Source organism: Schistosoma haematobium, chromosome ZW (assembly GCF_000699445.3).
Source record: "Schistosoma haematobium chromosome ZW, whole genome shotgun sequence".
Taxonomy (NCBI): Eukaryota; Metazoa; Platyhelminthes; class Trematoda; order Strigeidida; family Schistosomatidae; genus Schistosoma; species Schistosoma haematobium.
Genome location: NC_067195.1, coordinates 17,132,549 through 17,147,769, shown reverse-complemented (window position 1 = coordinate 17,147,769; position 15,221 = coordinate 17,132,549). Strand labels below are relative to the sequence as shown.

Genomic DNA, 15,221 nt, shown 5'->3' with positions numbered 1-15,221 from the left:
GTGCGTCACTTCGCTTCGCTTCTCCGATCGTTTGTATGAATCAATGATTGCATAAAATACACGTAGTCGATATCTATTCTTGTATTTGACCTATCTAATTACGTGATTCACCAACGCGATTTAATTCTATGATTATATACGAGGAATGGCGATATGTATAAGTCGATAACGATAATCACACGACCGAACTGAAGTTAGATACAGGGTCACTAAACTCCTATATTGTTTTTTTTTGTTTTCTGCTGAAATCGATTATTATTATTTTGCTAGCCATTAAAAGACATATCTGTACCCTATTAAACAGATTAAGTTTAATCCAATTCATATAAACTGGCAGCTTTGTGATTGCATTAAGAATAAGGCTAGCCGCTATTACGAATAACTGTATCATCTAGCAATGCTGCAATTAGATTTTATATACATGTACTATAGATTTTCTCGCTGTTGATGCTGACAATAAGGGGTAAATTTTTTATCCCTTGATGTATACCCAGAGGGTGGTTTACTAGGCTCATGTAAAATACGATGATCTACATCTAGTAAAACCTGGTAATCTAATTAAAAACAATGTTATGTCTCACTACATTTTTGTATTGTTTGTTTGAATCTTCCCATTGGTGTTTAAGACTGCAACTGCTCAGTCTCCTATGCAGGTTGTCTCTATATTGCCTTAGGTACATTCGGCTGACGAGTCCCAAATGGGACAAAACACTTATCTTGGATTATACTGTTAGAAACGGCTGCAATTAAACGCAACTCAATTTCGTAAATGTGCCCTTCAGCTTAGCAACCAATCAGAATGAGGCGGGAATTATTACATCCGCCATCTTCGTAAGCAATGGCGGTCGGCTTTCTTCGTTCTGTGCTTCTTTCAACTATTTCTTTTGTGTAGCTACGGAATTTGATGTTTCAGTGTGCTAAAATTCAGAAGTTAGTGTAATACTCTGAACGTTGGAGCAAAGTTTTTCCTGATTTTGCTTTGTTTTCTGGGTTTTACCTGCTGCTAATGAAGTCACTGTATTTATTCAGCTAAGCTGGCTAGTACTAACATAAGACCTTACGTTTTCAAACGACAATCGGTTATGTTTTACCTTGTTTTCTAGATATCCGAAGCCGAAGTTCGTTTTTTGTTTAGCTAAAATAATTGTTGCTGCCGCCTGTGACTCTAACTGTTAGCATGTTCGTTACTAACTGTCCTTTATGATGTTATCGGCAAAATGAAAGGAAACAGTCTGCGTTTTTTAAATTTTCTTCAGTAGTATGGACAACACTATCCCACCAACGAGTCAAACTAATACAGAGTGCCCAGCAGTAGGGTATATCAGTACTGATTTCGAAAGGACCCAGACTTCCGACAACTATAGATGAAGTCACAGATGCTACCAATCTATTGCAGAGGGTTTGTTATGAAAAATATGCCATATAACAGTAATAGAGGGGTTGTACTCATTACTCAGTGCGTTAAAGCAAGCTTAACATTGAAAAGCCGGAAATCTGCTACCAGTGTGTAGTGTATGTTTGCTGTTTTGGCCATAAAAGGAAGCCGAAGGGTCATGATCAGGGAGTAAAAAGGTAATTAACTGTTATTAAGCCCACTTTTTTATAGATCATATTTCACCACTCGCAAATATGCGTTTTCTTACGGTATGATGTCAACTGGTACCTAATATGTTCACCCTCACGATGAAAAGTACCTGCAAATTTTCACCTCCATATTCGAAATATTTTGAGGCAACTGTCTTACAGTCTGAGTGCTTCGTACGCCCCGAGAAACTCTATTTCTACAACATTCGTAGTTCCAGTATAACTTTCTCACGCAGTAAGTTTAAATTAGACACTAGTCTTTCTAAATAAGCCTGTTAATCTAATATCCATATTCTCTATTTCAGTTAATCGATGAAGACATGTACCACGTGCATCTGCTGTATACTGCCATTTTACTCCAATTCTAACTGTTATATCTTACTTTTGAATAATAAAATTGCTATATGCTGCAAATACAGACTTATTTGTTTTGATGGAGGTAGGGGGGCTCGTGGGATTTTCACTAAAGAGCTAAGCGAGTGCGTAAACCAGTGTAAGGTACCATACGGGGTGCATTTGAGTTACTAGTGTTGCATTAGTGCGGGTAGGGGCATTGCTTGCTTGTCATATGGCATTTGAATTAGAAGCTATAAGATAAGAAGCAGGTACGGTTAGTATGTGTAACGCGTGTCCATCCGTCAGCTGGTGTGACAACCCATGGTGGTTAGAATAAGCTATGAGAGGACCCGAGTCTGTAGGTCTCCCAAGGAAATGACGAGGATATGCACCAAATCACCTTATGAAGAGCGCCTTCAATCACTTAACCTTTACTCATTACAGTATAGACGTCTTAGAGGTGACCTAATGGCTTACAATAACCTTGACACTTCTGGACATCCCCTAAAACACCTAATTAAGCTTAGTTCCAACACTAACCTAAGGGGTAGCACCCAGAAACTAGAGACACAACATAGCAGAATGGACTGTAAGCACAACTTCTATCCCTTAAGAGTTGTCAAATGCTGGAATTTTCTGCCGGCCGAGCTAGTCCAAGCGACTTCCCAGGAGTCCTTTAAGAGGCAACTGGATTTATTCTTAAGGACTAAGTATAGTATCATACTATGATTTACCGATTTCTTTTTCCTCTTTTATTGTTAACATACCTAGTTTCCTGCCTTGAGGTATTGGTGATCCCCTGCTACCAGACACGGAAGCCTGTTAAGCGAAAGCTTCTTCTATTCAGTCCACAACCATTTGAACACATGAACTAGGTGCTGAGAGGCTCACTTATCACAAATTTCTTGCAACGATTATGTAGATAAAACAAAGTAACATTAGATTCAAAAATTTATTCAAGAACTTTCATTAAGAATCGAATATCAAACAAAGGTTTAAACCAAGTTCCCGTTTAAAAGTTGTATTGGTAATGTTAAGCTGCAGTTTTTGTTGTATTTTTCCAAACGAAAGAGTAAAAGAAGTCAAAAAATACTGGAAGTGGTTGCGAGACTAAAATGGACGTCCAGCATCCTTTTTATAATCTGCTGTTCGTTGGATCTCCCGTAAACAGTTCCATAGGGCCATAGTTCTAAGGGCGAAACAGTTTTTATGATCTGCGAAGACTCACTCCTGTTGCATTCTAAATGAAAAAATGGTGATGAATTTAGTCAGAAATGTGGAGTAGATAAATAACCAAATTACATGTTTTTTAGCAAAGAATTTATGCAGTTGTGATTAAACTTGAGTTCATGAACATGAGATAAGGTCAGCTACTATTACTTGCGCAAAGCATAACATGGGCTTAGTACCGTATTGCAATGCTTGTATTATTTTGCTCCCATTTAAGTATTCCCATGCATCTGCGTCTAGTTTAACAGGAAAACATACAAGCAGAGTAAGTGTCTGATAAACTAAAAGTCCTAGTTGTCAAAAAGATTTTTAACATTTGCCCACAGCCAGCTGCATTTAATTGAGACACAGAACATCTTCTAAGACTGTAAACTGCTGTTTTGCGGGCAACTAAAAGCTCAGACACTTAGCTAACTTGCTACCGATGTTATTGCTGGGGAAATTGTTTAATGACAGTGATCATGAAATATGGTCAGTGATAGATGTACAGTTTAGAAATAAACACCAAACATACTTATCGCTATCTAATAATGTATGACAGCAACAGCATCAAAGGCACGTTTTTTCCTATTTTTAATCAGACTGATCTGAATCCGTATACACATTAGAAACAGGCAACTCTACTTACTAAACTGATCTGTTTCGTTACAGGCTTCAAGCACTATACTTAAGTATATCATAATTCTTTCAACTAAACTGAATGATACGATAACCAAGAACACTGTAGCGGTAAATAAATCCCCAAAATAAATAGCTCTGTAAGTTTTCGACATTGGATGCTGACCATATGTTTTAGTGGACTCATCTAGCTGAAGGCGCTCGGTCAGGCATCCGCACCAGATCACGTGTGGTAACGCCGTGCTCAACATCAACCGCAATCGCTAGCCAGATTAGATCAGAGAATTCCGATATATTGGTCATCGCCAAATATACTCTTCCGATCTCCTCGACTCTGTCTTTTGATTTCTCTGGGTGGGAACGAAATATATTAGAAGGTGTTACTGGTAGAAGCGTTGTCAAACACCGAATACCTGTGACATCATCATTGGTGAACCCGACGTGATCTGGTACACCTAATTGCAACTGTGAGTCTGTTCCTTTTTGGGATTTTTATATATCATTGCCTTATTTTTTATTTTTTTTTAAACATTGTGATTTTTTCGTGTTTTTTCTTGGATATATATATATTTTCCCCTCGTTCATTATCGTACTTCATACTTCATCATGACTGAACAGACACCTAAAGTACTCAAGCTTAAGACTTTGTCCATACCTTCGTTTCAACTGATGCCTTTCTGGCCCGACAACATCGAAGCCTGGTTTTGCTACGCAGAAGCCGACTTCTCCGAGCACGGCGTGATCGACACACGTGCACAATTCCTCGCAGTAGTCAAGGCACTACCACGCGAATTCAACAGGTACGTAACACCTAGTATGTTTACTAGTGATGTTTCCGATCCTTACGAAATCTTAAAACGCTCGGTTCTTAAACGAGGAGACCTAACCGATCGACAAAGGTTAGATCAACTCTTCAATAACATCGACCTGCAACACGGTTCTGTGACGGACATGTTGCAAGGGATGAGAGAGATTATGGGCCCAAGAACTTTCGCCGAAGGTATATTCAAACAACTCTTCTTGTCAAAACTTCCCCAACAGGTGCAAGCAGTTCTGGTCTCGTTCCAGGACAACGCCGTAGACGAGCTAGCTGCATCTGTCGACCGCATTCTAGAAATTACGAAACCTTCTACTACCGAGGTATTTTCAGTCAAAGAAAAGCCTCACACGACTCAGAATGATATAACCGACTTATGTCACACACTCACGCGTTATCTTAGCCTTCGTACCGACCGTAAGAGATCGCGCACACCACGTAGAAGCATTTCTCGTAAGCGATCTGTCTCTAGACCACGAGAGACAGATAACCCCGACTGGTGCTGGTATCATAACCAGTATGGAAAGCTTTCCAGAAATTGCAGAAAACCCTGCAATTTTCCCAACACGAAACCGACTGATTCAAAAACAATTCGGGAAACTTCCAGGCCGGCACGCGTTAACGGCAACCGTAGCCGGCGAACAAAGCCGTCTGTTATTCGTCACAGATGTGACAACGAGAGTTCGCTACCTCGTCGACACTGGCGCAGAAGTTAGCGTTCTCCCAGCAAATCCTAACGACCGGCTTCACGAATCGACCCTAAACTTACAGGCGGCAAACGGAAAACCGATCGCTACGTATGGCAAAAGGTACGTTTACCTTAACGTGGGTTTACGCAAACCCATACACTGGATTTTCGTTGTTGCAGATGTTTCTATGCCAATCATTGGTATGGACCTTCTACAACACCACAATCTGATCATCGATACGCGCAAACGGAGGCTAGTAGACGGAAACACTAATTTGTCCGTTTGCGTAACTTCTTTTACTGGTTGTAGAGTATCCCCAGTCACAGTTAAACATATGATAGACCCACTCTATCAACCACTACTCGATAAGTACCCTGGGATACAACAAACTCAACCGAAACTACCGTGTGTAACCAGCAATGTTACACATCACATCACGACTACAGGACCACCTGTATTCTCTAAAGCACGACGACTAGCTCCTGAAAAGCTAAGGTTAGCGAAAAACGAATTCGATCACATGATGGACTTAGGAATCATACGACCGTCAAGTAGCCCATATGCATCTCCGTTGCACATGGTCCCTAAAAAGGACAGCAACGATTGGCGTCCAACTGGTGACTATCGGCGATTGAACGCGAAAACCATTCCCGATCGTTACCCGTTGCCTCACATTCACGATTTGACAGCTACCTTGAAAGGTACAACTGTCTTTTCGAAAATCGACTTGGTTAAAGCGTATAACCAAATCCCTATGGCTACTGACGACATACCGAAAACAGCTATCATAACTCCTTTCGGACTCTATGAATTTTTGCGAATGCCTTTCGGTCTAAGGAATGCTGCTCAAACATTCCAAAGATTCATAGACGACGTTTTTCGAGGTCTCAACTTCGTACACGCGTATGTTGATGACTGTCTAATCTCAAGTCCGGACAGAGAAACACATCTCAAGCATCTGGATCTTGTTTTCGAACGACTTCAAAAACATGGCATTACTGTAAACGTTCAGAAATGCCAATTCGGAACCGACTCGTTAGACTTTCTGGGACACACTATCGATGCTCAAGGCATTCGACCTCTTAGGACCAAAGTGGCGGCCATTCTGGATTACCCAGAACCGACCACCGTCAAGCAATTACGCACGTTCAACGGCCTCGTAAGTTTCTATAGACGTTTCATACCCAAATGCGCATTACTTATGAAACCTCTGACCGACCAACTTCGTGGAAATGCGAAATCCATTAATTTGGACGACACCGCACGAAAAGCATTCTCCACAGTTAAGGAACTGATTGCTAAAGCAACAATGCTCGCACATCAGGACACCCGAGCACCCATTAGCATCGCAGTAGACGCATCCGACTCAGCAATCGGAGGAGTCTTACAACAATGGGTTAACAACTCCTGGCAACCATTGGCATTTTTCTCTAGAAGGTTGCTAGACACCGAATCGAGGTACAGCACATTCGGTAGGGAACTCCTAGCTATGTATTGTGCTGTACGGCATTTCCAACACTACATCGAAGGTCGTGAATTCACTCTTTTCACGGACCATAAACCGCTCACTTTCTCGTTAAGCTCTCCTTCTGACAAGTACTCTCCCCGTGAGTCTCGACAACTGGACTACATTTCGCAGTTTACTTCAGACATTCAACACATCTCTGGAGCAAACAATGTAGTTGCAGACGCTTTATCTCGCATAACTTCCTTGAACAGTTTCCAAGGAATCGACCTTCTTAAACTCGCCGAGCTTCAAAAGAAGACAGTGATCTTCAGCACGAGTTATCGTCCACAACACTTAAACTACGCATCAAACAGATGGGAACAGGTAAGGAAACCTTACTTTGTGACACATCTACAGGTAGGGATCGCCCAATCGTGCCGAAACATTATCGACGCAATGTCTTCAACACATTGCACAAACTTTCGCATCCAGGTGTTCGTGCAACCATCAAGCTTATAGCAGAAAGGTTTTGCTGGCCTGGAATGAATAAAGACGTGAGGGAGTGGGCACGCTCCTGTGTAAGCTGCCAAAAATCTAAGGTTATCAGACACAATAAATGTCCCTTAGGCTCGTTTAAAACTCCCGATGCTCGTTTCGACCATGTTCATCTGGATTTGGTAGGACCTTTACCAGATTCAAATGGATACTCTTATCTCTTAACCTGCGTAGACCGTTTCACTCGATGGCCAGAAGCAGTACCTATCAAGGACATCACTGCTGAAACAGTGGCTCGCACCTTCGTCGAACGATGGGTAGCAAACTTTGGCTGCCCTTCAACCATCACTACAGACCGCGGACGTCAGTTTGAATCTGATCTTTTCCGTCGTCTGACCACACTTTTAGGAATCACTCGTTTCCGAACGACCGCCTACCATCCACAAGCAAACGGGTTGGTAGAACGTTTTCACCGACAACTGAAAGCTTCGCTATCAGCAGCAAACGTTTCACAGTGGACCGACGCTCTTCCACTCGTCTTACTAGGTATCCGCAATGCAGTGAAAGCTGACATTGGATACACTGCGTCTCAACTCGTTTATGGAACGACACTTCGACTTCCAGGAGAATTCGTGGATCCTTCATCCTCTTCAATGAACATGGATCTAACCTCCTACACGAACAGGCTTACAAACGCAATGCGTTCAGTTAAACCTGCTTTCACTCGACCTCAATCAACTGATGTTTTCGTTCAACCTGACTTACGATATAGTACACACGTTTTCGTTCGTCGAGACTCGCATCGACGACCATTCGAATCAGCATACGAAGGACCCTTCAAAGTTCTTCAACGTGAATCTAAGTACTATATAGTCGATAAGAACGGAACCAACGATAGCATCAGCATCGATCGCTTAAAAGCAGCGTATTTAGAAGGAAATCCTATCTACGTGGATTTTCCTTCGGTACAATCGAACGACACGACTCCGACACTTATAATACCTCATCCGACAACCAACACACACGAAGATACTTCGACAGTATCGGAAAATAAACTTAAAACGACGCGTTCTGGAAGAAGGGTGAGATTTCCAGAACATTTAAACGACTATTGCACGTAAGGCACTTCTCGACATTTTATATTATTTTTTTTAAAAAAAAACAATTTCAATATGCTTATATATTTTTATTTCTATTAAAAAAAAACAACAAAAAAAATTATTATTTTTTTAACGCTATTACGTGTTCATGAGTTTATTTTCCATTTTTTTTTCCGCCGACATTGTGTTTTTACGCACATACGAGTGTATTTCGACATGCACTTACATTTTCTTTCTTCTTTTCCAGGACGGCTGGAAAAGAACGATGACATTTATGAGGATCCGAAATTTTCATTGTACATTTTCTTTTTTACTATGTTGAACCTCCGTCCCATATAGTAAGGAAAGACGACCAGACGCTGCTAAATTTAGTAAGCTATCAGAAGAGTGTTTACCAACGACAAACTCTTTGGGTTTAAACTTCTGGCTGGCCACGTCTTAGGGTCGTCACTGCCCCACTAGGGGGGGGCGTGATCTGTAGCGGTAAATAAATCCCTAAAATAAATAGCTCTGTAAGTTTTCGACATTGGATGCTGACCATATGTTTTAGTGGACTCATCTAGCTGAAGGCGCTCGGTCAGGCATCCGCACCAGATCACGTGTGGTAACGCCGTGCTCAACATCAACCGCAATCGCTAGCCAGATTAGATCAGAGAATTCCGATATATTGGTCATCGCCAAATATACTCTTCCGATCTCCTCGACTCTGTCTTTTGATTTCTCTGGGTGGGAACGAAATATATTAGGTGTTACTGGTAGAAGCGTTGTCAAACACTGAATACCTGTGACATCATCAACACTAAACTAGGCAAGTGTCATAGTTATTTTTTCAATTGCAAAGACATGTTGCTCAAAGTAGGTAAATGGACATAATTAAGCCGATAAAACCAAAACAGGAAATACAGGCCAGTTGAACTTACCTAAGAAAAAAAAAGGATACATATATACTGCTTTAAAGTATTATTCAGTATGAATTCATACTGAAGACAACAGGGAATTGATCATAGAAACACAGTTTACAGTACAACAAACCTTTCTTCAGTAAAATCATGCACTGACAGTCTATCTAGAAACAATCAACTATGTGAATAAACTCACTATGACTTGAGATATCATCTCAGCGTGCAATGGACGTACAGTGTAACGCAGTCGGACGTGGCGAATAAAAATTAAAAACAGAGAAAATTAACTACATAATCTGGTTATTTAATTAAAAATACATTATGAAATGGCAAAATCTGTGGTTACTTGAATGCACAAACGACAGTGTGCGATACATTAAGTTTACATGGTTGCGTTGCGGATAAGATCATCCGTTAGAAACCATCCATCTTTTCTTAATATTGTGTTTTTTGTTTCCCGAAGAGGGCTTTTAATATTCACTCTAATTATCCAAGCTATCAGAACATTGATTGTTATAAGTATTTTCTGTCCAAAGGCAAGTGAATACATAATTTCAGTGGAAAGGAAGTGATATCAAGTACTTGATGTTTTAATTTCTTCCTTTCCAGATAGTGGTTCATATTATGTCGTTTATGCACTCTGGAAAATACTTCCAAATATACTTCCTTGATCATCCAATAATTGTAGGATACAAACCTTCAGTAATTAATTTTGGATGTTAACACTGTCTATTTAATTACTGTTTACTATGTTACAAAATTAAGCGAGCGAACTGATGTATTCACTTTGCTATAATACAACAATAATTTTTTAGTTTAAGCGCATTCCTTGTTTCATTAAGTGTTGTATGGTTTTATTTATTGTAGAAGTAAAAATGTAATATTACTTACTTATTTATGCCCGTTACTCCTAATGGAGCATAGGCCGCTGACCAGCATTCTCCAACCCACTCTGTCCTGGGCCTTCTTTTCTAGTTCCATCCAATTCTTGTTCATTTCTCTCATGTCTATTTCCATTTCTCGGCGTAATGTGTTCTTTGGTCTTCCTCTTTTCCTTTGGCCTTGAGGATTCCATGTGAGGGCTTGTCTTGTGACGCAGTTGGGTGCTTTCCTCAGTGTGTGTCCTATCCAATTCCAGCGCTTCTTCCTGACTTCTTCCTCCGCCGAGATCTGGTTTGTTCTCTCCCACAGTACGTTGTTGCTGATAGTATCTAGCCAACGGATCTGAAGTATTTTGCGTAGACAACTGTTAATAAACACTTGTATCTTCTGTGTGATGGCTTTCGTAGTTCTCCAGATTTCTGCCCCATATAGTAGAACTGTCTTGACATTTGTATTGAAAATCCTGACCTTGGTGTTGGTTGACAGTTGCTTTGAGTTCCAGATGTTCTTCAGTTGTAAATATGCTGCTCTTGCTTTTCCGATCCGCGCCTTCACATTTGCATCAGATCCACCGTGTTCATCAATGATGCTGTCTTTCTTTCCAGTCTTTTGGTACTTGTTCTTCATCCCAAATCTTATTGAAGAGAATGTGGAGTATCCTTGCAGTTACTGCTACGTCTGCTTTCAAAAACGCTAACCAGAAAAAATGTAATATGCCATCAGTTAACTCATTCGGATTCAAATGAGTTTTTGTTAGTCTACAGAAATAGGCAATCAGCATGCAATACCAGTGTTTGAATTCTTATTATGGCAAACCGATACACAAGTTTTCCATGATTCACATTGATGATGTCACAGGTATTCAGTGTTTGACAACGCTTCTACCAGTAACACCTAATATATTTCGTTCCCACCCAGAGAAATCAAAAGACAGAGTCGAGGAGATCGGAAGAGTATATTTGGCGATGACCAATATATCGGAATTCTCTGATCTAATCTGGCTAGCGATTGCGGTTGATGTTGAGCACGGCGTTACCACACGTGATCTGGTGCGGATGCCTGACCGAGCGCCTTCAGCTAGATGAGTCCACTAAAACATATGGTCAGCATCCAATGTCGAAAACTTACAGAGCTATTTATTTTAGGGATTTATTTACCGCTACAGATCACGCCCCCTAGTGGGGCAGTGACGACCCTAAGACGTGGCCAGCCAGAAGTTTAAACCCAAAGAGTTTGTCGTTGGTAAACACTCTTCTGATAGCTTACTAAATTTAGCAGCGTCTGGTCGTCTTTCCTTACTATATGGGACGGAGGTTCAACATAGTAAAAAAGAAAATGTACAATGAAAATTTCGGATACTCATAAATGTCATCGTTCTTTTCCAGCCGTCCTGGAAAAGAAGAAAGAAAATGTAAGTGCATGTCGAAATACACTCGTATGTGCGTAAAAACACAATGTCGGCGGAAAAAAAAATGGAAAATAAACTCATGAACACGTAATAGCGTTAAAAAAATAATAATTTTTTTTGTTGTTTTTTTAATAGAAATAAAAATATATAAGCATATTGAAATTGTTTTTTTAAAAAAATAATATAAAATGTCGAGAAGTGCCTTACGTGCAATAGTCGTTTAAATGTTCTGGAAATCTCACCCTTCTTCCAGAACGCGTCGTTTTAAGTTTATTTTCCGATACTGTCGAAGTATCTTCGTGTGTGTTGGTTGTCGGATGAGGTATTATAAGTGTCGGAGTCGTGTCGTTCGGTTGTACCGAAGGAAAATCCACGTAGATAGGATTTCCTTCTAAATACGCTGCTTTTAAGCGATCGATGCTGATGCTATCGTTGGTTCCGTTCTTATCGACTATATAGTACTTAGATTCACGTTGAAGAACTTTGAAGGGTCCTTCGTATGCTGATTCGAATGGTCGTCGATGCGAGTCTCGACGAACGAAAACGTGTGTACTATATCGTAAGTCAGGTTGAACGAAAACATCAGTTGATTGAGGTCGAGTGAAAGCAGGTTTAACTGAACGCATTGCGTTTGTAAGCCTGTTCGTGTAGGAGGTTAGATCCATGTTCATTGAAGAGGATGAAGGATCCACGAATTCTCCTGGAAGTCGAAGTGTCGTTCCATAAACGAGTTGAGACGCAGTGTATCCAATGTCAGCTTTCACTGCATTGCGGATACCTAGTAAGACGAGTGGAAGAGCGTCGGTCCACTGTGAAACGTTTGCTGCTGATAGCGAAGCTTTCAGTTGTCGGTGAAAACGTTCTACCAACCCGTTTGCTTGTGGATGGTAGGCGGTCGTTCGGAAACGAGTGATTCCTAAAAGTGTGGTCAGACGACGGAAAAGATCGGATTCAAACTGACGTCCGCGGTCTGTAGTGATGGTTGAAGGGCAGCCAAAGTTTGCTACCCATCGTTCGACGAAGGTGCGAGCCACTGTTTCAGCAGTGATGTCCTTGATAGGTACTGCTTCTGGCCATCGAGTGAAACGGTCTACGCAGGTTAAGAGATAAGAGTATCCATTTGAATCTGGTAAAGGTCCTACCAAATCCAGATGAACATGGGCGAAACGCGCATCGGGAGTTGTAAACGAGCCTAAGGGACATTTATTGTGTCTGATAACCTTAGATTTTTGGCAGCTTACACAGGAGCGTGCCCACTCCCTCACGTCTTTATTCATTCCAGGCCAGCAAAACCTTTCTGCTATAAGCTTGATGGTTGCACGAACACCTGGATGCGAAAGTTTGTGCAATGTGTTGAAGACATTGCGTCGATAATGTTTCGGCACGATTGGGCGATCCCTACCTGTAGATGTGTCACAAAGTAAGGTTTCCTTACCTGTTCCCATCTGTTTGATGCGTAGTTTAAGTGTTGTGGACGATAACTCGTGCTGAAGATCACTGTCTTCTTTTGAAGCTCGGCGAGTTTAAGAAGGTCGATTCCTTGGAAACTGTTCAAGGAAGTTATGCGAGATAAAGCGTCTGCAACTACATTGTTTGCTCTAGAGATGTGTTGAATGTCTGAAGTAAACTGCGAAATGTAGTCCAGTTGTCGAGACTCACGGGGAGAGTACTTGTCAGAAGGAGAGCTTAACGAGAAAGTGAGCGGTTTATGGTCCGTGAAAAGAGTGAATTCACGACCTTCGATGTAGTGTTGGAAATGCCGTACAGCACAATACATAGCTAGGAGTTCCCTACCGAATGTGCTGTACCTCGATTCGGTGTCTAGCAACCTTCTAGAGAAAAATGCCAATGGTTTCCAGGAGTTGTTAACCCATTGTTGCAAGACTCCTCCGATTGCTGAGTCGGATGCGTCTACTGCGATGCTAATGGGTGCTCGGGTGTCCTGATGTGCGAGCATTGTTGCTTTAGCAATCAGTTCCTTAACTGTGGAGAATGCTTTTCGTGCGGTGTCGTCCAAATTAATGGATTTCGCATTTCCACGAAGTTGGTCGGTCAGAGGTTTCATAAGTAATGAGCATTTGGGTATGAAACGTCTATAGAAACTTACGAGGCCGTTGAACGTGCGTAATTGCTTGACGGTGGTCGGTTCTGGGTAATCCAGAATGGCCGCCACTTTGGTCCTAAGAGGTCGAATGCCTTGAGCATCGATAGTGTGTCCCAGAAAGTCTAACGAGTCGGTTCCGAATTGGCATTTCTGAACGTTTACAGTAATGCCATGTTTTTGAAGTCGTTCGAAAACAAGATCCAGATGCTTGAGATGTGTTTCTCTGTCCGGACTTGAGATTAGACAGTCATCAACATACGCGTGTACGAAGTTGAGACCTCGAAAAACGTCGTCTATGAATCTTTGGAATGTTTGAGCAGCATTCCTTAGACCGAAAGGCATTCGCAAAAATTCATAGAGTCCGAAAGGAGTTATGATAGCTGTTTTTGGTATGTCGTCAGTAGCCATAGGGATTTGGTTATACGCTTTAACCAAGTCGATTTTCGAAAAGACAGTTGTACCTTTCAAGGTAGCTGTCAAATCGTGAATGTGAGGCAACGGGTAACGATCGGGAATGGTTTTCACGTTCAATCGCCGATAGTCACCAGTTGGACGCCAATCGTTGCTGTCCTTTTTAGGGACCATGTGCAACGGAGATGCATATGGGCTACTTGACGGTCGTATGACTCCTAAGTCCATCATGTGATCGAATTCGTTTTTCGCTAACCTTAGCTTTTCAGGAGCTAGTCGTCGTGCTTTAGAGAATACAGGTGGTCCTGTAGTCGTGATGTGATGTGTAACATTGCTGGTTACACACGGTAGTTTCGGTTGAGTTTGTTGTATCCCAGGGTACTTATCGAGTAGTGGTTGATAGAGTGGGTCTATCATATGTTTAACTGTGACTGGGGATACTCTACAACCAGTAAAAGAAGTTACGCAAACGGACAAATTAGTGTTTCCGTCTACTAGCCTCCGTTTGCGCGTATCGATGATCAGATTGTGGTGTTGTAGAAGGTCCATACCAATGATTGGTATAGAAACATCTGCAACAACGAAAATCCAGTGTATGGGTTTGCGTAAACCCACGTTAAGGTAAACGTACCTTTTGCCATACGTAGCGATCGGTTTTCCGTTTGCCGCCTGTAAGTTTAGGGTCGATTCGTGAAGCCGGTCGTTAGGATTTGCTGGGAGAACGCTAACTTCTGCGCCAGTGTCGACGAGGTAGCGAACTCTCGTTGTCACATCTGTGACGAATAACAGACGGCTTTGTTCGCCGGCTACGGTTGCCGTTAACGCGTGCCGGCCTGGAAGTTTCCCGAATTGTTTTTGAATCAGTCGGTTTCGTGTTGGGAAAATTGCAGGGTTTTCTGCAATTTCTGGAAAGCTTTCCATACTGGTTATGATACCAGCACCAGTCGGGGTTATCTGTCTCTCGTGGTCTAGAGACAGATCGCTTACGAGAAATGCTTCTACGTGGTGTGCGCGATCTCTTACGGTCGGTACGAAGACTAAGATAACGCGTGAGTGTGTGACATAAGTCGGTTATATCATTCTGAGTCGTGTGAGGCTTTTCTTTGACTGAAAATACCTCGGTAGTAGAAGGTTTCGTAATTTCTAGAATGCGGTCGGCAGATGCAGCTCGCTCGTCTAAGGCGATAATGAACGAGGG

At 41.7% G+C, this 15,221-nt stretch overlaps 1 protein-coding gene across 1 annotated transcript; it reads right to left on the bottom strand.

Annotated features, from left to right (window-relative positions):
• Positions 1-9,477: 9,477 nt before the first annotated feature.
• On the bottom strand, positions 9,478-11,668 carry MS3_00002895 (uncharacterized protein). The gene has a single exon (XM_051210549.1). The coding sequence runs from the start codon at positions 10,725-10,727 to the stop codon at positions 10,110-10,112; it is 618 nt and encodes a 205-aa protein (XP_051070555.1). The 5' UTR covers positions 10,728-11,668; the 3' UTR covers positions 9,478-10,109.
• Positions 11,669-15,221: the final 3,553 nt, after the last annotated feature.